General features: G+C 40.6%; 1 protein-coding gene across 1 annotated transcript; it reads right to left on the bottom strand.

Moving 5' to 3' along the window:
• Nucleotides 1-212: 212 nt before the first annotated feature.
• Nucleotides 213-27844, bottom strand: DCST2 (DC-STAMP domain containing 2). Its single transcript, XM_073544957.1, has 19 exons — nt 27839-27844; nt 23906-24141; nt 20384-20434; nt 20263-20335; nt 19573-19675; nt 17006-17176; nt 13198-13554; nt 11382-11552; nt 8513-8614; nt 7900-8094; nt 6709-6774; nt 6197-6404; nt 4893-5050; nt 3947-4111; nt 3644-3811; nt 3283-3383; nt 2092-2222; nt 1876-2006; nt 213-310 (listed from the first exon to the last, which is right to left on the bottom strand). The coding sequence occupies exons 1-19, from the start codon at nt 27842-27844 to the stop codon at nt 213-215; spliced, it is 2691 nt and encodes an 896-aa protein (XP_073401058.1).

Raw genomic sequence — 27844 nt, 5'->3', positions numbered from 1 at the left:
GGCACGTGAGTTGTAAAATGTGCCATTAAGACTTGTATGAAATACGCTGGTCTTAATGAGGGTCTACATCTCTGTCTACTGCTGGAGATCTGGTGTACAGAATGGATCACTACACCGGAAGAGACAAAACCTCCATGAGATATACACTGACTAACTACTGTAAATGAACAATTACGGTCATAGTGAAGAGTGGTGAGATGATTGAAAATGACTTACATTTCTTCGTCCTCCATATCATTATCTAGTAGAGGTCCCATACACAGGCTGCAGACATTTTTCAATATATTGGAGCAACCTTCACAGTACATGCCTATAAAGAGCAATAATATTTATTAGAGTGATCTGTATGTGATCATAGCCATAATTTATAGAAGCTTTATGTTATGGTGCAACTGGGCACACTGCATGAGGCTAGAAAGCATGTCTACTCTATATGATGGGAGTCTTACAGAGGCAGGTATAAATGTAATAGCAGTGGGTTGGCTTATGGAGATATATAGTGGTCCTACATCTGGTTAATTCCATTGTGTTGGGTTGCCAACATCCGGGGCAAGGTAAGTTTGTGCCTCCACAACCTGTGGACGGATAGAACTCCCTTAGATCATTGCACCAATCCAAAATATTGAACCCTTTACCTACAAGCACATGCATTGTAATTTGAGGACCATTCTGATACAGTAATAGTTTACATATTGACCTCCTTTTTTTCAGGTTTTTTTTTTTGCAAAAATAAATTCCATCGATCCTCCCATACCTTTCCTGCTGCAGCTGCTTCTCTGATTGGCTCGTCTGCCATATATAAAATCATTTTTACAATTTTTATTTTTTGATTTTTTTTGATTTTTTTTTTATTTAACAATTTTATTACCCTAGTCCTAAATTCAACCCTTAGCCAAAAGCTGGTTGTACACATTAGATGGCTGCCGGATGAATGATGCTTTGGCCGAGCGTTCGGCCGACAGCCATCTCAGCTGACTCTCCATCCACAAGGGCACTCATTCGGCCAATATCCATCTCTCCTACACACAGGAGTGCTCGTTCGGCCAAGTGCACTTGTGTTCTTTATCAGAAAAGCGCCGACTGACGTATCAGCCAGCAGCTTATCTCTGAGATAGCAATGCGATCCAGTCCTAAATTGGACATCTGTGATCATCAGTTGGCTAGCAGCCCCATACACATTGGACAGTAGGCTGAACCTGTCAATATCAACTGGTTCAGCCGACATTACTCTAATGTGTATAGGAGCTTTAACTCTAGCTCTAAGTCTAACCGTAAACCAATTACTAGTTCCAACCCTAGTTCGTCTTAGAAAAAGTGTAAAAACCAAAAAAAACAACTCTAAGTACTTAAAGGGGATATCTGGGACTTTAAAAAAAAAATATGCCTAAGCACTACACTTGCTACACTTGCCATTCTCCACCGGCACAGAGCATTCATTGACTTCCACTGACATCACGTCATCAGAGAGGCATTCTCTTTCTGTCGACAGGGTAGGACTACTGGTGTCATGCTGATTGCCTAATAGGAGGAAGCCGATAGTCAATCAGCATGACATCAGTAATCCCACCCTGTAAACAGGAAGATGAACCACTGCTCTGTTGACAGGGAGCAGCTGATTCTCCGGCAGGAGTGGTCAATGACCGGTGCCGGATACTACAGGCAGGTAGTTGCCTTTGTTAGCAAATATATGCTTGTTAGTGCTCAGGAACATGTTTTTTTTTAATTCCCAGATATCCCCTTTAATGATGACAGTACTGAATCATGCGCAGTGTGCCCCTTTGGAATTTTGCCCCATCATCCACCAGTCAACTAACCCCTTGGTCACGCCCAAACTATACCACTGGGATAATATCTTACATTGAGCGAGCGCCTTACCTTTGCAGCCAGGGGTGGTGCAGGCGCTGAATTCCCCGATGTTTTTGTTGGTACGTATCTGGGCACATCCCATGCAATACTCTTCAGAGGCTCCCATATATTTTGCTAGCCAGCCGCATAAGAGTGGACACCTGTTGGAAGCAGTAAGAGAGACAAATCAGCTTTAGATAAGCAGAGCATGTGCATTAATAAAGGAGACGTAAAGATGGTAATTACTTTGCAGCAAGTATAAGCATAATGCTGTTGTGCCCTTTGTCCACTTTGTTGCTTTTTATACTCTGGAAGAGAGCTTTAGCCACATGTCTGCGCTTAGTTAGCAACTTATTGTAGAGGAAACATATCCGCACCTAACAGGAAATGAAAAATACATTTATTAATGATACCACATATCTTATAGAATATCAGCTCCTCTTTATCCAAGGATAATTAACAGGACAGTTTTTTTCTTTCATGCTTTCCTCTTGTTTCCAAGAGCAATAATTTAATTTTATTTTTCATTAATATAATAACCGTACGAAGATTTGTTTGTTTTTTTTGTGAGAAGAGTTTTATTCTTGAATTAGACCATTCACTTTTCCATATAATGTAGTGAAAAGCTAGAAATCGTTGAATGAAAAGATTAAAAAAAATAACATTATTCCGCCTATATATTTTTTTTTTAATACAGCGAACATTGTGCGGTAATAATAACCCGACAACACGACTTTCCAAGATAGTACAATTGCAGAGATATCAGACTTATCAGGTTATTTTTTTTATTTTTACATTTTTTTTTAGGGGTTTAAAAAATTTAGAATTTTGTAAAATAAAAAAAAGGTTTGTTCTGCCATTTCTCTGTCGATAGAGCTTTTGCTGGGCGACCTGAGGTTTTTACTTGTACATTTTTTCGGGGAACATACAAAGTTTTGATCTCTTTTTATTGCATTTTAGGGTAAGTTCGCTAACTGATAGGTGGCAATTTTGTTGTTTCGAATTTTCTTTTTCATCTTTTAATGTACAAGCTAAATAAGGACACAAAAAATTCCTTCTTTTTTTCTTTATTATTTAGTCACCTTAGGCGGCTTGAACTTGTGATAATTTAATCACTTGCACTCTATACTTCAATACTAAAGTATTGTAGTGTATGATTCATTTACTGATCTCTAATGAAGCCCAGCCTCATTCTGGGCTTCATAGGAGTGCTAAAATGGCAGGAATTGAAGCCCCCCAATTGGAATGGCTTCTCATCTTCTCCCCATGATCCCTGCTGCTGTTATTAGTAAGTGAGTGGTTGTGTAATACAGCTGGGCCCTCGTCAAGTATGGAGCGGGCTCATTCATGGGACCTACCAGTAAGTCCTATGTCGGGAAGGGGTAAATGTTAATTTCTCATATCTTTGAATAAACAGCAGGATATATTATGTCTCACCTGCTCGCGGGTTGGATAATAGTAAGCACATATATAGCGTTTGAGTCTCCGCATATAAATCCCAAAAATGGCAATACAAAATGCAAATCCATGCAGGAACGCTGCAAACATAGGAGAATAATAGCTGGTTAGTGTCAGCAAGAGAATGTTAGGGAAGTGATGGAATAAGAACAGGTGCAAATCTGGGAAAATATGCTATGCCATGGTTTTATGGAAGAGGAGAAGGTCTTATTCTGAATTTCGATTTCCACCTCATAAAACAAGAAGATATAGCAATGGCTGAAAAACATCTATAATTTCTTATTTTAGGTTCTGGTTCATGCTGTACCCTACAACTTGCTCCCTGTTAATAGAAACATACCGATAAGAACATATTCACGGTAGTTTGGTTCTGACGGTCGGATTTGGCATTTTGTGGTTTGAATGGTGATGTTGGTGGCTTGAATAGCTTCAAAAGCAGAAACCAGGGTGGTGTAGATGTCATCCGTGAATCCAGACCCATTGACAAGCATGGAAAATATTACAGGAGCTAAAACAAGAGGAAGGATGTGATGGGCATGTTAGAGGCTCAAAGCAATGACTAATATTCTGCTTGTGCCTGGCCACCATTATGACGAGGAGGTCATGAAGGATAAGGAAAGGTCTTGAAAACATCGTTACTCACCATGAGTTACTATGTCCCCTTTCATTATATGGTCCACAACATCGAGTACCCAGAAAAAAAGATAATCTAAGGACGCAGAGAGCAATGCGACGAGGAAGCTCCGAAAGACATTGATGATTTCGAAGACGTAACCTTTTTTTTCTTTCTTAGTTAGAGATAATGCGGCTGGAAAGAAACGTGAGAATAAATGGTTTCCATACAAGTTCTAGATATTACCTATAGGCTGTAAGATGAGAACATTTTGTATTTCCATTATTTTTTTATGATTGTATTAGAGATGAGAAAATTGTTTCTAAACTAATCGGATTTGCTACAAATTTCCCCAGGAAATTCAGAGTAGATTTGTAGGAATCCAACAAATTGGTTGGATTTTTCTGGATTCCTGCAAATCTACTCTGAATTTTTGGATGAAATTTGCAGCAAATCCGATTTTGAGGGCTTTGAAAACTTAATAAAAGAAAAGCAATAACTCATTTATACTCACCTCTCCTCTGCTCTCCACATACCAGTACTGGTTCTTCTATTACTCCGCTTCCACCGTCTTTTTGTTCTCAGGCCTCTTGCGCTGCCAGTCTTCACAAGGCTCCATGCCATCATGTAGGGTGTGATACCCGTCATTGATGTCAGTGACTTGAGTTGCGCCACAGAAAATGGCATGGAGGCATGTAGCCTTGTAAATAGCAGCAGTGCCGGAGACTTCAAAACAAGAAGATAGAAGACAGAGGAGGTAACCGAAAGACCGGAGGGAAAGGTATGTGGAGTCCTGAAGAAAGGTAGGTATAAGAGTTTATTTTTTTAACTGCATCCCAGAAGATTCTTTTAGCCCCAAACTTATTCAACCTGAATAAAATTTTCTCAATGAATTCAAGAAAATCTGCCAAACTTAAATTTAGGTAAATTCGCTCATCTCTAGATTGTAAGTAAGAACATTGTGTTGTGCACTCACTAGGTCGGATGAATCCATATGCCTCTCTTGATGACAGAGGCAGCAGAGTTTTGTGGTTTTGTTTTGCTCTCATTACATCCAGTTCAATAAAGTCGCGGGTGATGTAGATGTTATCATGATTGTTGTTAATCAGGTAATTTTTCCGATAGCGCAAGGCCCTGAAGGAAGAATACAGTTGGTATAGAAGTAGTATATATGCATTTACATTGCTGTAGATATTTTTAAAGAAACATGCCTCCTCCCAGCAAAGTTTTTATCCTCTCAATATATTGAAGTCATCATATTATTTAGCACTGTGTAATTACAATTGCTCATTTTGCCTTTCTACCCAGCTAATTCTTCTCTTTCCTTTGCTCTGTGTGGAAACAGGAAGTCTCTTGTCCCTGCATGAATCATTCCTTTCTTCAACTCCTGACCCAGCTGTTCCCTCCTCCCCCTGCCAGGGACTTTTGCAGTGACTCATGGCTCATGCAGGGAAAATTGACCTCCCATTTCTACATAGAGCTTAGAAGGATTCATCTAGTCAGTTTTTAACCACATGATGTCATACACCTGATGGAAAAGAGAATAATTAACTGGGTAGAAAGGCAAGATGAGCAATTGCAAGTGCACAGTGTTATATAATATGTGTCACGCAACGTGAAGGAAAGGCTAAGTACAACATGAAGGGATAAGGAAAAGGGAACCAAACACTAGGGAAGGGAGGAGTGGAGACCCCTAGACAGATCTAACGTCACCCTGTCTGCTCTGCCCTGTCCTCCCTATATAGGTTCCGCACCTATCACCGAGCACGATATTTAATCCCTGCCTGACCTTGGCGATAAACCCTGCACCGGGATGGACAGGATGACCACTAGTCAATCTACACTATCTCTAAAGACAGCTAGGAAAAATGAAACAAGGGAGACACTTAGCTTGAGTAGATTCAGAGAGAAACACCAACATCCTGCAAACTCCAAAGAGGACGATAGCTGACTGCTACAGCTCCAAGCCTCAACAGAGAAATACAAATGGAATATCACCCCCATCTCCCAACAGCAAGTTTGGAGTTATAAACACCCAGATCCAGGTGTGATCATTAGAGCCCGGGGAGGTTGCCAATGGGTCCTAGCATCAGAAGGACCAAAGCAAACTTCTGAGACCTTCGGCAGACAGATACAGTGGAACGGTCTGCAGCCTCTGACACATGACACATCCGTGACAATATGATTGCAATATATTAAGAGGATAAAAACATTGATGGGAGCTCTTCTTTAAGTGAATGTAAGTAATATATATAGATAGATAATCAGATTGTCTCTTACTCAATATAAGTGAAGATGCAGATGAAGAGCATCGAATAGCTGAACATGCTCAGCATCTCCATATACTTTTCCACGTCTTCCTTTAGTTCTTTGATCATAGCAGCAGAGATTTGATAATAGCTGACATTCATCTTAGCATCAAAATCGTGGATCACAGATATCTTAAAGTCAAATTGATCCTTAAAGTTCCTGATTACGGAGAGGATGGCTGCAAGGAGACAGAGAAAAACTTAAAAACACATACACCTATCAGTATATATAACACCACTGCTTCTGAGATTTGGAGAGATTTGATTTGCATCGTAAGAACTACGAATTCGAGTCCCTGCCGAATTTATTAGTAATGATCTACATAAGTGATGGGTCAGGGATTCTCCGTATTCAATCTTTAGGTCTTGCACTTTTTTTAAAATGGCAGCAGAACGATGAGGGCAGGACAAGAGACAGAGGAGGGAAAAAAATTTGCTGAAATAAATATCTTTAGGAGTAATTAAGAGATTTCTCCTACTTACGATTTTTTACGTGTTTCCTCACGAATCCCTGCACATAGTCAGGGATGACACAGAGGGTGGTAATAACTGTAACACAGGAATATTGGTATTATTAATACAAGGAATTTGTAGACATTGTCAGTAAGACTTAAGAAGTGTAACTTTCATATACCTGTGATATAATATAAAATAATTTAATGCGTTGTCACCATGGAAGCCATATGACAAAATTCATGGACTTATATGTGATGTTAAAAAGTTAGATCCCATTAGCAGAAATAGTATAGAGAATGTGCCATATATAGCAGAATAGAATGGTGGAGTGGGGAGTGTCTGCTCCCTGCTCCACTATTGTCATCTCTACATCTCCTGTGCTGGCAACAGACACAGCACAGTGCGGAGAACTGCTTGGCTTATACATGCACACGCACACACATATATATATATATACACGTGTATATTCCAGTGGAGAGGAAGCACCAAACAGGGCATAAAGAGCCCTACCATGAGACACCATAATGTGTAGGTGACTAGGTGTATCAAAGTGTAGGGGAGAGACCTTTGGTGCAGCAAACTGTATGGGGGAAGACTGTGTTGTAATCATATTGTGTTGGGCAACATGTGTGGTGGGTATCTTTATATAGGGGACAGTGGGGGCAAGAAACTGGAAGGCACTGTGGGCATACCATTGTGACCAAAGGACACTGAAGGCATCATACCCTGTACATGTAGGACTGTAGGGGCGTCATATTGTGTAGTGGACATGAGTACAATAATGTGGGGGGGGCATCTTTACATAGGGCAGACCAGACTGAGGGGGCATCACACTGTGTGGAGGTAACTGTGGGGGGCATCATTGTGTGGGAGGGCACTGGGAGAGCATCATATTGCGTTTTGGCGCATCAGAGGCATCATATTATGTGTGCAGAGGTGGCAGCAAATGTAGGTGTATTTAAACACAAAGTGTTTAGGGGGAATATTTGGGGCATCCTACTATGGGGAGTGGCATTGTAGATGTGCCAGATTATATGGAGGTTATAAAATGACCATTAAAATGAATGGGAACAATAGGGGCACTATATTTATATAAGTGCCCTAAAAGTACATGTTGGGGTTAACAGTGTGTCCCCTTTCTTGTCCTTTAGAGTTGAGAGGTATGTTATTCGATGATGATATTTAAATGATGATGTCATTACACGAGGTTATACTTACTTTTCGCTAGGCCGCAAAGAGGCCGGAATGTATCCAGGATGTGACACAGGAAGCCCATGAATGACATCACTTTGAAGCAGTTTTTCTTAGCTTCATCAAATGCCTTGTTGCACTTTATGTATGGCAGCTCCAGCTCTTCATTACAGATGTCCCCGATGTTAGCGATGAATGCCCACACGGCACGGAGGTTCTTCACTATGAGGAAAAAAGGCAGATTCTGGTATAGAGGGAGTAGGACGGACATGACAAACTATAAGGTTTTTCTGTTTTTAGCAGCCCAGCTGAGGATGATGCATGCTCATTTACCAAAGGTATCCTTATCTCTAAGGGTTCCCTGATCCGACCTTCCTTCTATGAGATAAATCCAAGAGCTCCATACTAGGTGGAGCAGTGCCCACACAGGATGGCATGGACAATCACAGTCGTTGACGTGACAGGCCAGAAACAAGTCTACAGCTACTTGGCCCTCTATGACCATCCATCAGGGATTTTCCTATAAGTCATATATCCAAACACAAGAGTCACCTCCTCCCATTACAGACTGTACTCCCAGCAAACTCTCACCAGTCCCTCCCATCACCGTATCCACTATTGTGCAAACACTAATCCTTACTGGCATGTTTGAGCCCATCATAAAATTTGCGGAAGAATCTGGATGTGCTATCCGTTGCGGAGCGAATCTTTTTTCCAATGCTTTTTAAAGCGTTCAGAGCACCTGGAAAACAATAGAGAATAATATCATCACATTTACTTCTCATATGACCAAAGATTGGCAAAAAGTGCTCTGTTTGATTGTTAAACCCTTCACGAAATAAGACACAAACAGTATGTCCTACGTGGAATCCGCATATAAGGAGAGCAGGACACACATGCCCCATCTCTTCAACCTCCTTGACATGATAGTGGGGTGTTGTGGGGTGTCATGGATGAAGGCCCCCATCACTGCCATTTTAGAACATCATTTCCTGTATCCACTGCAAAAATGTGATATTGTGGTATGTTCAGGACAGGTTTAAGCCACTACGGCAACAAAAAAAAGGGAAATATATATATACAGTCATATGTAAAAGTTTGTGCACCCCTATTAATGTTAACCTTTTTTCTTTAGAACAATTTTGGTTTTTGCAACAGCTATTTCAGTTTCATATATCTAATAACTGATGGACTCAGTTATATTTCTGGATTCAAATGAGGTTTATTGTACTAACAGAAAATGTGCAATCTGCATTTAAACAAAATTTGACCGGTGCAAAAGTATGGGCACCCTTATCATTTTCTTGATTTGAACACTCCTAACTACTTTTTACTGACTTCCTGAAGCACTAAATTGGTTCTGTAACCTCATTGAGCTTTGAACTTCATAGCGAGGTGTATCAAATCATGAGAAAAGGTATTTAAGGTGGCCACTTGCAAGTAGTTCTCCTATTTGATTCTCCTATGAAGAGTGGCATCATGGGCTCCTCAAAACAACTCTCAAATGATCTGAAAACAAAGATTATTCAACATAGCTTTTCAGGGGAAGGATACAAAAAGTTGTCTCAGAGATTTAACCTGTCAGTTTCCACTGTGAGGAACATAGTAAGGAAATGGAAGAACACAGGTACAGTTCTTGTTAAGCCCAGAAGTGGCAGGCCAAGAAAAATATCAGAAAGGCAGAGAAGAAGAATGGTGAGAACAGTCAAGGACAATCCACAGACCACCTCCAAAGACCTGCAGCATCATCTTGCTGCAGATGGTGTCACTATGCATCGGTCAACAATACAGCGCACTTTGCACAAGGAGAAGCTGTATGGGAGAGTGATGCGAAATAAGCCGTTTCTGCAAGCACCCCACAAACAGAGTCGCCTGAGGTCTGCAAAAGCACATTTGGACAAGCCAGTTACATTTTGGAAGAAGGTCCTGTGGACTGATGAAACAAAGATTGAGTTGTTTGGTCATACAAAAAGGCGTTATGCATGGAGGCTAAAAAACACAGCATTCCAAGAAAAACACTTGCTACCCACAGTAAAATTTGGTGGAGGTTCCATCATGCTTTGGGGCTGTGTGGCCAATGCCAGCACCGGGAATCTAGTTAAAGTTGAGAGTTGCATGGATTTAACTCAGTATCAGCAGATTCTTGACAATAATGTGCAAGAATCAGTGACGAAGTTGAAGTTACGCAGGGGAAGGATATTTCAGCAAGACAATGATCCAAAACACCGCTCCAAATCTACTCAGGCATTCATGCAGAGGAACAATTACAATGTTCTGGAATGGCCATCCCAGTCCCCAGACCTGAATATCATTGAACATCTGTGGGATGATTTGAAGCAGGCTGTCCATGCTCGGCGACCATCAAACTTAACTGAACTGGAATTGTTTTGTAAACAGGAATGGTCACAAATACCTTCATCCAGGATCCAGGAACTCATTGATAGCTACAGGAAGCGACTAGAGGCTGTTATTTTTGCAAAAGGAGGATCTACGAAATATTAATGTCACTTTTATGTTGAGGTGCCCATACTTTTGCACCGGTCAAATTTTATTAAAATGCAGATTGCACATTTTCTGTTAGTACAATAAACCTCATTTGAATCCAGAAATATAACTGAGTCCATCAGTTATTAGATATATGAAACTGAAATAGCTGTTGCAAAAACCAAAATTGTTATAAAGAAAAAAGGTTAACATTAATAGGGGTGCCCAAACTTTTACATATGACTGTATATGTATATATATACACACTACATTTATATATATGTGTGTTTTTTTTTGTTTTTTTTAAATAAAAAAAATATATAAAAAAAATTCAAATCACTATTTAAAAATACAGAAATAAAAAAATTGAAAAGTAAACATATTTGGTACTTCTACATTGAAAAATCTATCAAAATAGAAATTGACTTAACTCGTACGGAAAAGGCAGAAAGAGAAAAAAATCGAAATGTCAGATTTGCCATTTGTTGGATGCTGTATCTGCCTAAAAAATGCAGTAAAATGCTATCAAAACATCATACGTACCCCAGAATTGCATAAATATAACATGAGCTCCCTGTTCAAAAAATGACACACGAGGTCTCACATAGCTCTATAGCGGGAAATATAAAAAAGTCATGGATCACAGCTAATGGTGACAAAAAACAATTTTTGTTGTTTTTACACATTTCCAATAGTTTTTTACCACCTAAATTAAAAAAGAAAGTATATATAAGTTTGGTATCACCATAATAGTACCGACCAGGAGAATTTACTGCACAATGAACGTCATAAAAAGGAAATATTGCCATTTATTTTCACCATTTACCATTTTATTATCTTTTCACGTCAGCTAGAATATTTTTTTTCCTGCTGTTCAGTACATTTTATGTTAAAATTAATTAATAGTGTCCTCCAAACCTAAGACTACGCAAATAACGAAAATGAAGTTGTGTTGATTAGCTGTTCTGTATATCTTAGTTGTTGCATATATCTTATGGGAAGTAAGGGATTTACTTGTTACTTACTCATTAGCGGCTTTGTGATCTTGGCTGCCAGCTCTTTGGTCTCATTTACAGCTAATTCAGCACCACAAGCCATTGATGCTGTGGAGCGTTGGATATTTTCCACAACATTTGCACCCGGACCTTGCAAGACCAAAGTGAAGGCAATAAAGAGGATCACAGTCTTTGCTTCTCCTGAAATTAAAAGACAAAGGTGATTTATTATAATGGCCATATATATACTCCTCAACATTGAAATTGCAACACCAATAAGGAAAAGTCGTGAAGTTATGGAAATCAGAGGATGGAGAAATGTTACTGCAAATGATTAAAAAATGGAAACAAAATTTACATAACATCTGGATTTATTCAGTATGGAAAATGAGCATTACGTTCAGAAATCCCTGCACATTCAGCCTTGACTTCTATCAATGAGGTCATTAATGGTCGTCTGAGGAAGGTTCGGCCACGCTGAATGCACTTGGGCAAATCATCAAGGTCCGCTGCTGGCAGCTCCTAAGTAATTGACGACCAATGAAGTCCCATATATGAACCATAGGAAACAAGTCCAGAGATGCTGCAGGCCACGGTAACACATTTTACACCACACAGACTGCTTACGGTAGCATGAGCAACATGCGGCCTCGTATTGCCATGTTGAAAAATGGCTCCCATGACACTTTAGAGAAATGGATGCACCACTGGTTCAACAATTGATCCATTCTGCACTATAAGAGAAATTGGATTCACATTCCAAGCATGAGGAGGCAAAAACTGTTTGCACAAAACTAGGCTATGAGCCAGATGTCCAGCTCCTTTGAACTTGCGCCTCTGCTATCAAAGGCTATCATGGTGCAGAGTGAGACACCAATGGAGGCTTGAATGGAGGTTTGTCCTCTTCAGTGATGAGTCTTGCTTTTTCTTGGGAACAATGATAGCTAGAGAATGCTCTGAAGACCACATAGGAAACACCATAAAGATGGCTTCACGAGGAAATATCACACCAGTCGAACTCCCAGGCGTCGGGAAAGGTCAGAGAGGTCCGGCGTCTGCGCACTGCAGTACTTTACTCTTCCCTCAACAGGGCAGAGAAAGTACGCCTGCGCAGGAGCCGCGGCAGAAGTAAGAAGGAGGACGTCATCGCTAGAAGTTGGGAGGTGCCTGACCGGACCGCGACACCCATCGGACCGGATTCCCGGTTAGTATAATCTAACTCATTTTTCTTATCTTTCAGGTTACATCGGGGGCTTATCTACAGCATTACAGAATGCTGTAGATAAGCCCCTGATGGCTTTGGCCGCATCTTATAGGCCTAAAATGGGGTGACAGATTCCCTTTAAATAGGACCTGCTTGACAAAGTGAAGAAGATCATAAGTTCCTTAAAAACTAGACATTATGCCGCTATCCAAAGAAATTCTGGAACAAATGAAAACAAAGTAATTGAGGCTTATCAGTCTGTTAAAGGTTATAAAGCCTGTTCTAAAGCTTTGGGACTCCAGCGAACCACAGTGAGAGCCATTATCCACAAATGGTGAAAATATGGAACAGTAATTAACTTTCCCAGGAGTGGCCGGGCGACCAAAATTACCCCAAGAGCGCAGCGACTACTTATGCAAGAGGTTTGGGTTTCTTTTTCCATTAATAATAAAGACCTTAATTTAAAAAATGCAAATTGTGTTTACTTATGTTACCTTTCTCTAATGTTTACTTCTTTTTGGTGATCTGAACCATTTAGTGTGACAAAAATGCAAAAAATAGGAAATCAGGAAGGAGGCAAATACTTTTTAACACAAACTATATACAGTACTGTTTATATATGGAATATTCCAATTGTCTGACCTGAGAGGATCTGCGGCAGCATTAGGAGCACAGTTACTCGAACTCTCAGAGAAAATGCCATGCCGAGTGATAGGAAGAATCCGATGACGACGCTGCTTGTCAGGCAGAACCATAAGTTGTAATTTTTAACAAACAGGACAATCATTGCATACAGGGTGGTAAGGAAAATGCCGGTCATAAATCCTGCAAAGCGTCTCACTGCAACTTTAGTTTCAGTGTCTTCTCTGAGTTTGGGCTTGGCCTTCTTCTTCTCATCGATGTAATCGGCAGCACTGATCTCCTCAACCGGTAATTGGTCTGCAGCCGAAGGACACAGCCCTGGCACACAGGTGCACTGGCAGGGGCAACAAGAACAACCTGAGCAAAGAGAAGAGCAGACTTTTCTGCAACATGAGCAGATGTGGCCGCACCAGCCGCACAGCCACTTAAATGGCCCTTCTCTAGTCCCCATTGTGTAAAGATCATCTAGGACTTGATTTAGTCTCCAAAGGCTCTGTGTGTCTTCTCCAGAATCTCTCAAGAAATAACTGCCATCAGGTTCCGGAACTGATGCTGAACATTCCGTGGTGATTATGTCACAGTGCTGGACGTGTCTTTTTTTTTTTTATAAACTTTATGTAATAACTTCATCATCTAACACTAATATATCGTATATTTAGAAAGTAGAAAATAGTTATTTAAATAGGTTGAGAAAAGATACAGAATCAATCTCAATCAATTGTCATTCGTTAGATTATTTATAACCCTCAATGCCAATGGATGTGAGAAAACCTGCCCTGATTTACAGGGAACCTGTCAGCTGTTTTGGCCGCTATAAGATGTGTCCACCGCCTTTCAGGGCTTATCTACAGCATTCTATAATGCTGTAGATAACCCCCGATCCAACCTGAAAGATAAGAAAAATAAGCTTTATTATACTCACCCCGGGGGACGGTCTGGTGCGGTCCGGTCCGATGGGTGTCGCAGGTCCGGGTCCGGCGCCTCCCATCTTCTTGCGATGCCACCCTCCTGCTTGCTTCATGGCTCCCCGGCATCTCCTGCGCAGGCGTACCTATCTGCATTACAGAATGCTGTAGATAAGCCCTGAAAGGCGGTGGCCATATCTTATAGCGGCCAAAACAGCCAACAGATTCGCTTTAAATACTGATATAGTGTCTGCTGTTATTACTTTGTGTGGTTTGGTATTCCACAGTCTGACTGCTTGAACTGTAAAGAACCATTTCCTAATTAGTTGCCGGAATCACCTCCTCCTTAACAATGACCCTGTCGGCGATTTTGCAGCTTCCACTGAGATCATGTCAACAGAGCAGCAACTTCTCTTCCGCTCTACTCTGTTGATGGGACATGATTGAGGATGTCATGCTGATTGTCCTGCTGCCTAAAAGCTGTCAATAAAACCTGACATCGGCAGTCATGCCTCATCGACTTTGCAGTGTACAAGAGGAAAAGCTACTCCGTTGACATGGAGCATTTGAATAGCAGATAGGAACCATCTGTGCTGACGCAGGATAAAACGGGCAGGTAGTTAGCAATTACCTTCCTATTATTTTTTAGGCCCATAGTAAAAAAAATAATCCTGGCTAACCCTTTTAATGATCAGGCAGTAACCTAAACAACAAAAAGTGACCTCGCCTCACTATAACTTTGCACTTACTTTAGAAATTGAGGACTTTTTTCATACTATTAATAAATAGCACGATTGATAAAAAGAGTTGGTGCAAATCGGCCACGTCTGTAATCTATGGCCACTGATTAGGATCCGTGAGAATCCCGTTACTTGACGGTTCTTCTTTTTATTGGCAGGACTGGAGTGATGTCACATATGCTCCACGCCAGGCTGGCGAATCAAAAAAAAAGACGCAGGTGCCGGCAGGTAAGAGGCAGATCTCAAGGCTCCCGTCCAGCGACCACATATCACTGACATGAGCCGATGGACCAGGTTTCCTGAATTGATTTGCACCAATTATTTTTTTTAAAATTGCTTTACGTTTTCATGTATATTATACAGTTTTTATGTATGATAGCAGTATGTTATATTAACAAGTGATGTAATTTCTATTTTTGCACCAGCGGGAACATGAACCATCTGTGAATTTTATAGCAATCAGCTCCCTATGTACAATTTGTCCGGCCAAGCTCAATCTTTAGTACCTTCCCTAGTTCCCATTTTCTACAGGAAATCAGCGTGAAGTGTGTAATGTTCCCTGCGGCTGCCGCTTCCTGTGATTCCATAATCCATAATAGTGACATATGATTGATGCAATCTGATGATCACTACGAAGATGTAAGGACTTGTTGGCACGGCCGACTTCAAAAAGCCTTCTCCTTCCTTGTCCTACACTAACTACTATATGCGTGTAATATTTTCCATCAGGAGAACATTATGCAAATCCCCCAAAAATCAATCATCCTTTTTATATCCTAATGTGAAACAACTTCATTCTCGAAGTAGAGAAAAATCTCCCATCCGGTGCCGACATTCACAGCTTGTACGTCAAAGTTTTGAACATTTGTTTGGATCGAGCTTTAACTAGTTATAATGTAAAGTTACCTGATTCCCAATCTCTGAGCTTCACCGGTAGCAAGGTAGGGGGTGTTATATTGTAAGATGGCTTCGGGGCATGATTAGCTACCGGTGCCCCTCCTCTCTACACCCTATCCCTCGTCTACCGGAAGGAGCAAATCTCGCAGAATCGCTGACTTCCATGAGATTTCCAACAAGTTTATGCAGGATGCAGGAGGTTTACTGAGGCTCGCCATACACATATAAAAGCTGATGGTCAAGGGCGGTCAGTTATCTCTCCCAACTCCCCTATAGGGATGACCATTTGACTCAGAGGAGCATTCATATCCTTTCAAAGGGGAAAGTGGAAAAAGTCGAAGACAAAGGAGTCCTACAGCGGCTTACTTCCTGAATAACAAAAGTAGCAAGAGTTGAGATGAGTAGACCCATGGATGTTTGCGTTCGTTAGGTTCAACTGAACTTTATTACAAAGTTTGGTTCGGGTACCAGAAACTTAACCCCATAGAAGTCAATGGGAACCCGAACTTTGTTGCTAAAAAAAGGTTCTCTCTCTCTCTACAGTCCAGGCTCTCACATCTCTAGTCAAGAGTTAAAATGCAAACTATTGAAACCTTACACGCACCAATACAAAGTCATATATATACTGGATATAAAGTCATAGGCAAGACATACTGCCGAACGAGGGCTCGCCCAGGCTCCGGGCTACAAGGTAATGTGCACTGTACTATGTTGATTATGTTTTTGGAAAACTCCGTATTAAGTAATATATAGTTTTGCTTTCCACTTGGATATATTTTTTTCTTTTTTTTTTAATTAAGTTTGTGATGTTTATTTAATGTATTAGTATTGGTTTAATATCCTGAGGGCCTGGCAGTCTTGTTTTATGTGCTGTAGTATACACTTCCATTATTTGATGTGTTTTTAATATATTACGGTACCTAGAAATATAGATTACACTTAAAAAGAAAAAAAATAATTCCTTTTGGGGTTGTTCTAGTTTCTAATAGCTTTTTGTGTAAGATTATATTAGCGCTAGTAAGGTCATATGTTTTCCATTCAAACTTTTTGACGTTATATATTGCATCCAGGGTTTAATGCTCCACACTTTGCACATAGAAGTGTAGGAGTTAGTGTATGCCTTCTGACATTGGGGCAAATTGGTCTGAGATCGGACACGTACATTCCTATGAAGCCGTCACGCTCAAGTTGGGAGACCCTTGGCCAGTCCGTATATTGTGGTCTGATGTCATACCGATTTGCATGGACGTCTGAATGCGCCGTTACAGTAATCGTATTCTTCTTGTGCTAAGATGGCAATGAGATAAAATATATATTTTGGAATAGAGATTTGCACCAGTTTGCTAGAGAGCAGAAAACACCATAAATTGTATTTATGTTTAAGAGTCCGACGGGAGGTCATATGCAATGATTGACAAAGGACCGCCCCCTGGACTCCTAAGGATAGAAAAAGCAGAGATTAAAATTAATTATAAGTAGTGATGAACAAGCATGCCTGGATAAGGTGTTATATGAGCATGCTCGGGTGCTAATTGTGTGCTTTAATAATAAGTTTGAGTCCCCACGCCTGACAGCGGCATTTAATGTGATCGCGCCGGAAGCACGTCACTAATCCCACCCATCGGTGACCCAGTCACATGATTGCGGGTCACCGATGGCTCGGCATAACAACCAGAGGTCTACAGCAGACCTCTATGGTTGTCAGTGCCGGATTGCTATGCGTGCCGCCCGGAGGTCGGCGCTCATAGCAAGTGAGCATTTCTGCTACACACAGGAAAACCGATCATTGACTGTATGAAGCAGAGGTGATCGGGTGATGGCATCTTCTAGTCTCCTATGGAGACTATTGAAGCATGCCAAAAGTAAAAAAAAAAAAAAAAAATTAAAAATATTACAAAAATAAAAAATATATAAAAGTTCAAATCACCCCCTTTTCAAAATAAAGCAATAAAAAAATAAATCAAATATACACATGTCTGGTATCACCGCATTCAGAATCGCCCGATCTATCAAGCTATAACAAGATTTAATCCGATCGGTAAACGGCGTAGCGGAAAAAAAAGTCAAAATGCCTGCATTATGTTTTTTTTGGTCACCGCAACACTGCAATAAAATGCAATAACGGGCGATCAAAAGATCAAATCCAAAATGGTATCATTAAAAACATCAGCTTGGCACGCAAAAAAATAATCCCTCACCCAATCCCAGATCACGAAAAATGGAGACGCTACAGGCATCGGAACAAAGGCGCAATTTTTTTTTTTTAACAAACTTTGGAATTTTTTTCCTGTTTTCGAGTACATGGTAAAACCAATGGTGTCATTCAAAAGTACAACTCGGCCCGCAAAAAGCAAGCCCTCACACAGCCATATTGATGGAAAAATAAAAAAAAGTTATGGCTCAGGGAAGAAGGGAAGTGAAAAACAGAAATGCTAAAATGAAAAAGGGCTGCGGCGTGACTTTTTACATTAATCTTTAATAAAAGAACTATTTTTGTTAACTTTAGCCATAAAAAAAACCACACGGCAGTTTTCTCACTATAGAGTAAATGGATCGCATTTTTGTGGCTCTGGTATCTGACCAATAAGTAGTCCACGCACTGCTACTCTATATTTTGGCGTCAGACAGAAAGATTAAAATGCGGCTTGTAGACTTGAAAGAAAGAGAATTTGATGGCAGAAAATAGCCTGTCTTCTATACAACAAAAGTTACTTGTAGCTCAGATGATTTGTTTCTAACACAGAATCTGAATATCTGATAGGTTGTTAAAAAAAAATGTCTTTGTAAAGAAAATGTCAATCAAAAGTATTCAAAGGGAATTTGTCACAAGATAGAATGTATTAAAAAAAATTTCAAATCAGAATCTGTAATAAAAAAAAAAAAAAGAAGAATTTCTTAATTTTTATACTGACCACTAGGGTTTATTCTAAGATCATGCTTTCTTATGGTGTTTTTACGGGAAATGTTTCAGCAGTCTCATTATCATCGGAGACAGGATTACTATAACAGGTAAGAATTCTATACACAGCTGACAATAAAGGATCCACCAATCACAATAAGCGATGTCACAGCTTCCCCTCCCTTCATGAGCTCTGCTCACGCCCATTAGATGCTTCCGCATCAAAACATGGGGTCTGAGAAAGTCTATTGCTGCTAATGTACGTGCGAATCGAATATACTGAGTATTGAATATCCTCAGTCACTAGTGCGAAAAAGGTAAGATTTTTATTTTTTTTAATAAAGATTGTGCTACGAAAAAAACAAGGCGCCAAATTAAAAATATTCATTTAGCATAAAAACCTGATAGACACAGTAGATTGTTTTCTGATGGCACGTTCTCTTTAACAACTGTTGAATAATTATACATTTATCATGCATATACTGACAAAGAAATATTCACAACCTCTTGGCTGGTCTTTACTGACCTGCCTGAGTACCAGAACACTGTAAGTAAGGTATTTGCTGCTGATATCATGTGATTTTTTTTATTTTTCTTGCAAGGGGTAAAGACCTTACTACTGAGGTAAGTGGACAAAATTCATCACAGGTATCATGGCTGTCATGAGTAAACAAATAAATCAAACAGCCACAAATTAAAATTCAGAACGGAACCCAAACCCTCTTTAAAGCTCAGTCAAATGTACAACGCTATTCTTACGGGGGTTGTCCAGTACAAGTCTGAAGTCACTCTATATATCCTCCTAACACGTAGACTGCGCACACTCCCGGCCACACTCCGACTAGATGGGAGCAGCCTCACTCAAAGAGAGAGTATTGAGCGAGGCCAGAAACAGTCTAGTCGGAATGTGGCCAGGAATATATATATCGCATACTTGTCACATGTCCGCCAGCTTCCAAGGCCAATGAATCATCACGGCGTGCAGTGCATGTAATGTGAGAATTATTAAAGTTATCATCTCTTGGGGGAAGGGCTTTCTTTAAGAACCATAAATAATTTTTTTCAGTTGAACAACTAACTGTATTTTCTTTACTTGTAGCGATATGGAAATTCCGAGTATTTATGGGCCAGGAGCTGTGACTTACTTAGAGGGCTACAAAGCCGGGTTGTAACCAAAGTGCCCTCGGATTGACACTAGGCACCACCTCCTCTGGCGGCTGGATACCCTGGGTCCTGCACTATTTCCAGGGTCTGACAGCTTCACCTTGTACAGCCTTTCAAAAGGGGCATTTGGGTTCACAAGAAGGGGCAGACATACCATTGATGTACAGCATTGGCATAATGGCTGGTTGATTTCGTAATTTACCTACTGGCTTCATTTTCTAGATAATTACATCATCCTGTAAGAATTACCATTTTATGAAGGTAAACAGCTAGAAGTGATTTCATTAGGCATTCTATAAACCCGTATGCAATGAGTTCCCACCTAGTTCAGAAGTACTTGGGCTCCTTCCACCTTGGCCACCATAATGGCCTATGACAGGTGTATTATCGAGTCTTTAATGGGGTGTTCATCCTAGAGAAGCAAAGAAATTTATTGAAAATCATGCACAATTTGCAGTACCTGGGCCTCTTCCACCATGGGCACCATTATGGGGTATGGCAGGTGAGCTCTCGAGACTTTAATGGTGGTCATCCTAGAATAGCAAAGAAATTCATTGAAAATCATGCAGAATTAGCAGTACCAGGGCTCCTTCCAGAATGTGAGCTCTCGAGACTTTAATGGGGTGGTCATCCTAGAGTAGCAAAGAAAATGACTGAAAATCATTTGGAAGAGAATGGTAGAACATCTTGAAAAGTTTAAAATTGTAAAACATGAGTGAAATGACATTTGCCGTCTATCCTCAGGAAACCTCTTGAAGGACTTACATTCTGGAAAAATTTTGCTAAACTTTATATCTCCATGATAACGTATTCTTTAGCATTTTAGACGATTCAAAGCCACTCAACAAATCAACAACCCCCTTTGGCTCAATCCACTGTTACTATTAATAATATATTTAAATACAATCCTTCGGTTTCATTCCAGAATTTCAAGGGCAGATACTACTCAGTTTCATGTCTTTGATTTCCGAGACATAGGCTGCAAGATTTGAGATGGAAAATGGCAGGTTTACTCGTTACCGTCTATAATCTATTGTTGAGCCTCCGGAGCAGATTTGAGGCAACTTTCCAAGACAGATGGAAACAATCAATAAGAATACGATGATCACGGAGAGTGAGGAAAGTGAAAGTAGCATGTTTGATATACCCGATCATTTCAAACCAAACATTTTAGTCGTCTTGTTTGTTGTTTTAGCTGTTGAAGAGGAAGTGAGGTGACAGGTGAGTCCCAGAATGCAGAGACGTACAATGACTGTGAATGATTCTTGAGGGCTCAAGTCCTATTTATGCTAAATATGTGATTTCCTAGAGGAGGACATGCTTAGGATTCCCAATCTTGGAGCAAAGCAATACCAATCAAGTACATATGGTCTCCACCAAGGCTTTCCCTTAGTGAAAGGTTGTATCGCAAAATGCCTCCTGCCATTAGGAAAACCCTTGATTGAATCAAAAAGTTAAGTTGGCCAAACACTATAAGTGTCAGGGAATAGACCCCCCTTTATATAGTACATCCACGAACAGCTTGTACCTGGCACTCTGGTGGAGGCCAAAGGATTTGGCATGTTGTATTGGAACACCCTTATTTCCGTCAACAACAGTCATCTGGAGAAAAGTTGGGGCACCCTCATTACATAGACATTATATAGAGTTACTTATCCTGTCTCCTACTTAAAAAATAACTATAGTCAGTAACCTGCCCTACTTGCACTCATGGACTTCAAAGTGGTTGGAGAAATAATAATAGAAAAGTTCATCAGACAACCAACTTCCATTTTATAAGCTACCGACATTGGGTATGGACATTGGCCAGTGGGGACACAAATATGTCTTGGAATAAGTAAGTTTTTTTTACATGCATATATTTATTGGGGTGATCCTAGGAAGCCTCTTAAAAAATGTCCCCAATTTTTGCTAATGGCAGGTAAAATAACTCATCTTTAAGGCTCTGTTCGCACATTCTTCTACATTACAGTTGGCATTTTCACAAGGCGGGCTTAGACAAGAGATTAATTGAATTTCCCTCAAAGTTCACAAAAATTTAGGATTCGTTTTAAATCTGAGGTTTTTGTTCATGATTGCTTTGTGCAATGCCTGTAAAATAGTGGCCATTTTGATTGAACGTAGAGGGTCAAACAAGGGATTAAAATTCATTAAAAAAAATAATAAACCTCACCACTTATCTATCCCGCGGCCGCAACTCCATGCCTGGTCCTGTGCTGACTCCCTCAAGCGCTCTTCTGGTCTTTATGGCAGGCAATGTCCGGTCCGCATCTTCCTTCACTCTACACTGAGATCACCTTGGGCGACATTATGTCATGACATCAGGACATCACGTTTTGCGTTGCTCAAAGCCAATAAAAGATGCAACGGGCACTGAGTGAATGAAGATTGATAAAAACTGGGAAAAGGTCAGTGCGGGACCAGGTGAGGAGCTAAGGCAGCGAGACAAGTGAGTATGGAGATGAGATTATTGCTTTCTTATTTCTTAACCCCTACATTTGTTCTCTGAGGTCGTAGTCATTAAAAAGACTTGCTTTAGCTGTTTTAGGGTCACCTCCCAATCAATACAAAGCAGCATTATAAAAAGGTTAAAACAAAGCTATTAAAATTATCTCTCCTCCAAAATCTAGACATGGGTTTCTCTGATGCCAGCTGCCCTGTATCCTTCTCTGTGCTCATGAAGGGCACCAATCCTAAAACTGCTACCTACATGTGGGTGCCTCTTAGAAAAGAGTGAATTTATTAAAGTGGAATTGAATTCTCCTAGAATTTTACATAAATTCCTATTTTTTCAGAACAAAGTCAGCAAAATGGCAACAAGCTGTGGCCCTCACGTAGAGGGCCAGACAAATGGTTTAAAAAAAAAAATTATAATGCTCTCCAATCATTCATTTTCGATGGGAGTTTGTGGGTTCAGGAAATTGCTGTCTTAATTAACTCTCATATAATGCACTGCCTCATCTTTCTTCATATGCTTTCTTCCTTACCTACAACATATTTTCTCTACCCTCCCTGAAAACATAGATTCTCTCTCCCCTCTCCAAACTGTAATTTGCAGTATACAACTGTCTTCCCATCCCTGCTGCTATCTGTAACACTGAGAGGAGGGAAGCAGAGAGAACCATCAGAAGCAGGAGCAGAGCACTGATGGATTTCTCCTCATCGGCTAGATTGGGGACTTTCGCACATGAGTTTTTTGTTTTCTCATATATTAAAAACCTTCTATGATTTTTCCTAATACTGTGAGTTTTGTCCATATTTGGACAGAACACAGATGACATGCATGTGCCTTCCTTTTTTTTCCATTCACAGGGTCATTCACACACAATGGTGAGTTTCATCCGTAACAAAGAACGACATAGTACATGTCTTTTTTTTTTTTTTGGCAACTATTCTATTTACAAAAAAAAAGACTTGTAAAGGCAAATTGATTCTAATGGGTCCATGATCCATCCGTAAGTTAAAGGATAGCGCAGGTACCAAAAAAGTTGATGCGGGAAAAAGCTTTTACACACTCTGCAGAGGCAGATATTAATAAAGACTATTTAAAAAGTTGCTTAATTTTGTATTTGGAAGTAATTGAAGAAAAAAAAATGTGCCAATGTGTACAAAGCCTTTACGAAATGGTTCTATTTTTGCATGGTTCAGTTATTGATTAGTGATGAACGATAAGGTGTCATCGGAGCATGCTCGGGTGCTAACCGAGTGACTTCAGCGTGCTCGAAAAATATCGAGTCCCCACTGCTGCATGTCTCACGGCTGATTGGCAGCTGCCACACATGCAGGGATTGTGTAACAAACAGGTAATCCCTGCCTGTGTTGTGGCCGTCGAACAGCCGCGAGAACTCGATATTTTTCGAGGACGCCAAAGTATCTCAGTTAGCACCCAAGCATACTCTGATGACTCCTTATCTGAGCTTGTTCGCTCATCCCTAATATTGATCTGTTTATGGTAAATTGGAGCTTTCAATCTCTGAAAAGTGTTGAGATGGCTTTTGGACTCTTTTGCATGTTCATAGTTTAGTTCATGAAACTTTTCTGTGTAACTTCAAGCTGATGTAGTCTGAAGGCTTCCTGGGGAATTCAGAATGTGTTTATGTTACCGTCCCCGCTCAAACTGGCTTTCTAATATGAGATACACCATGCCAGCCCTCGTCACTGCAGCTGTCATCAGTACCTCAGCCGATTTCTTCCTCTGCACTTCATCAGGCTCAGAACTTTCTTCGAGGACAACAGCCCAGCGTTCTTGCGCCCTTCCCCCATCCTCCGCCTTTGTTAATGTGATATGTATTCCTATGCCATTCGGATAATGGCTATAGGATTCCAGGCCATTAACTACCTGTGGTTTTGACTTGAGACTGGAAAAAAGCTAAGTAAAACAATGGTTTTTCTATTGCTGGGATTTGTGCGCTGTGTCATAGTAATTTCCCAAAATCAAACACATATGAAATTACAATAATACCTAGTGCAAAAATAACATTTTCTGGACCCCCAGCCTGTTGTGGTAGAGGCGGCGATGATGACGAGTGTGTGACTCAACAGCTACAAGGATTTCTGAGGCAGAGACGGTTATTGGCCATCGGGCTCATTACCGGTAGTGTCTTATTCTTACTACAATCTGCTTTTTAGCTGGAAGTCCCACTTTTTTCTAGTGATCCCAAAACCAGGGTCAGACATATCATGTTCGGCCTGTGCAGTTGAATAGGAGCAAAGTAGTTTGGTTCAACACTGATTTTGGTGTGGAATTTTGAGAATGTCAAATCCAACGTGCGTGAACAGGGTCAATATACAGTGGGGAAAAAAAGTATTTAGTCAGTCAGCAATAGTGCAAGTTCCACCACTTAAAAAGATGAGAGGCGTCTGTAATTTACATCATAGGTAGACCTCAACTATGGGAGACAAACTGAGAAAAAAAAAATCCAGAAAATCACATTGTCTGTTTTTTTTTTCATTTTATTTGCACATTATGGTGGAAAATAAGTATTTGGTCAGAAACAAAATTTCATCTCAATACTTTGTGATATATCCTTTGTTGGCAATGACAGAGGTCAAACGTTTTCTGTAAGTCTTCACAAGGTTGCCACACACTGTTGTTGGTATGTTGGCCCATTCCTCCATGCAGATCTCCTCTAGAGCAGTGATGTTTTTGGCTTTTCGCTTGGCAACACGGACTTTCAACTCCCTCCAAAGGTTTTCTATAGGGTTGAGATCTGGAGACTGGCTAGGCCACTTCAGGACCTTGAAATGCTTCTTACGAAGCCACTCCTTCGTTGCCCTGGCGGTGTGCTTTGGATCATTGTCATGTTGAAAGACCCAGCCACGTTTCATCTTCAATGCCCTTGCTGATGGAAGGAGGTTTGCACTCAAAATCTCACGATACATGGCCCCATTCATTCTTTCATGTACCCGGATCAGTCGTCCTGGCCCCTTTGCAGAGAAACAGCCCCAAAGCATGATGTTTCCACCACCATGCTTTACAGTAGATATGGTGTTTGATGGATGCAACTCAGTATTCTTTTTCCTCCAAACACGACAAGTTGTGTTTCTACCAAACAGTTCCAGTTTGGTTTCATCAGATCATAGGACATTCTCCCAAAACTCCTCTGGATCATCCAAATGCTCTCTAGCAAACTTCAGACGAGCCCGGACATGTACAGGCTTAAGCAGTGGGACACGTCTGGCACTGCAGGATCTGAGTCCATGGTGGAGTAGTGTGTTACTTATGGTAGGCCTTGTTACATTGGTCCCAGCTCTCTGCAGTTCATTCACTAGGTCCCCCCGCGTGGTTCTGGGATTTTTGCTCACCGTTCTTGTGATCATTCTGACCCCACGGGGTGGGATTTTGCGTGGAGCACCAGATCGAGGGAGATTATCAGTGGTCTTGTATGTCTTCCATTTTCTAATTATTGCTCCCACAGTTGATTTCTTCACTCCAAGCTGGTTGGCTATTGCAGATTCAGTCTTCCCAGCCTGGTGCAGGGCTACAATTTTGTTTCTGGTGTCCTTTGACAGCTCTTTGGTCTTCACCATAGTGGAGTTTGGAGTCAGACTGTTTGAGGGTGTGCACAGGTGTCTTTTTATACTGATAACAAGTTTAAACAGGTGCCATTACTACAGGTAATGAGTGGAGGAAAGAGGAGACTCTTAAAGAAGAAGTTACAGGTCTGTGAGAGCCAGAAATCTTGATTGCTTGTTTCTGACCAAATACTTATTTTCCACCATAATATGCAAATAAAATGAAAAAAAAAACAGACAATGTGATTTTCTGGATTTTTTTTTCTCAGTTTGTCTCCCATAGTTGAGGTCTACCTATGATGTAAATTACAGACGCCTCTCATCTTTTTAAGTGGTGGAACTTGCACTATTGCTGACTGACTAAATACTTTTTTTCCCCACTGTATAAAGGGGTTTCTTTAGGACAGGTCATCAATATCAGATCGGTTCAACATCTGGCACTCCCTCTGACCAGCTGTTATTACCTCCAGTAGTTTGAACCAGTGCAAAAGAATAGGATCCCCCACTAAACAATGAACAGAGCTGGACGGTGAAGCTTTCCACCGGGCCCACACCGAAACCAATAACAGCTAATTGAGGTTTATCGGTTGTCAGACCCCCACAGATCCAATATTGATGAGCCATCCTAAGGTCATCAATGTCAAATGCCTGGAGAATCCCCTTAATGTACCTGACACCAGATGGTATCCTAAGATTAGCAAAGCTCTTTGGTTGGTAACTCTCATAGCTCCAACATATTACAAAACACTGCAAAGTGATTCTCACTATTTACATCGGCCTCTGCCCCATGTGGCTTACATGGAATTTCTTTATTTTTTCCCAACACAGGATGTACTGTACTTGTATGTCCTATGTTGAGTGCGGATACTTGAATCAGGCTCAGGAGTTGAGCCTGCTCAACCTGCTGTATTATACAGCTGGCACTTGCCCCCAGCCTATGGTTGCTATTCATAGGGAATTGTTAATTTTACTCTATAATGAAAACCTAAAACATCAAAGTATACACTATAAATGATGAAACGGAAATTAACAGAAGCTTTAAAACCTCTTTTCATAATCCAAAACGATCAAATTAAAAATAAAATAAACATTTAAATCTCTTTAACCCAGGGGTGTGGAACCTCAGGCCCAAGAGCCATTTATGATCTTTTCTACGACCCCCAGGCAGATTCCTGGGGACCGCTGTGTTTTGATGGCCACCGGCATTTTGATATCTTCTTGCTCTGTAAGCACATGCTCGCAGTGTATACTACTGAATGCTGAGGCACATGTAATGAAAGATTATGTCCCGACACCAGTGCCAGTGTCAAGATTTACTTTGTGGGTGGAGTTCCATGCAATTTGTACAGCCCCCGAACAATGGTTTAAATATCCAAATGGTCCTTGGCAGAATAAAAGGTTCCCCGTTCCTGCTTTAACCCAATCCAAAATTAAAAAGATTAACAAAATAAAAAAAACTACAAATTTGATATTGCCATGTCTGTAAAAGTCTGATTTATGAAAGCATAAAAATAAAATTGTCCAGAGAGGGAGAAATAGAGACAGCTTTTTTACGTGTCCGCGAATCCAATAAACTTCATACAACTCTTAAGAGGATGCTTCAGGTTGATGCTTAATTATAGCATGTACTAATAGACCAGAAGGGAGAACAAAAGAATTGCAGCACTCACCCGATCCTAGAACCACAGCCATTTCACACCTTACTTGCGCTCCTACAGGAGACCTGAAGGATTACGGCCGTTTCGCGCCTTACTTCTATGGGTTGGACCCATAGAATGGCAAGTAAGGCCGTAGTCCGTCAGGACTCCTGTCTCACCTGTTAATCTCCCCTGCCACCTTCACAACCGCACCTCACGATGTTAACCATGTAATGGAATAAAGAATTATATCTTCAAGGATCAGGTGAGCACTGCAATTCTTTTGTCCTCCCTTCTGGTCTATAAAAATAAAATTACCCATACATTGAATAGCGTAAAGAATGGCACCCATAAAAATGTCCATTTGTCATGCAGAAAACATACCTTCAT

Source organism: Dendrobates tinctorius, unplaced genomic scaffold (genome assembly GCF_039654945.1).
Source record: "Dendrobates tinctorius isolate UK_male_01 unplaced genomic scaffold, ASM3965494v1 ptg000138l, whole genome shotgun sequence".
NCBI lineage: Eukaryota > Metazoa > Chordata > Amphibia > Anura > Dendrobatidae > Dendrobates > Dendrobates tinctorius.
The sequence above is the reverse complement of the archived record's forward strand: the minus strand, read 5'-3'. Positions and strand labels throughout refer to the sequence as shown.

Bases quoted from the DNA above. Each gene is read 5' to 3' on its own strand.
- DCST2 (XM_073544957.1), bottom strand. The intron at 3,812-3,946 runs GTGAGTAACGAT...CTCTTGTTTTAG, and splicing joins AGGGGACATAGTAACTCATG to CTCCTGTAATATTTTCCATG. The intron at 3,384-3,643 runs GTATGTTTCTAT...CTATGTTTGCAG, and splicing joins CCGTGAATATGTTCTTATCG to CGTTCCTGCATGGATTTGCA.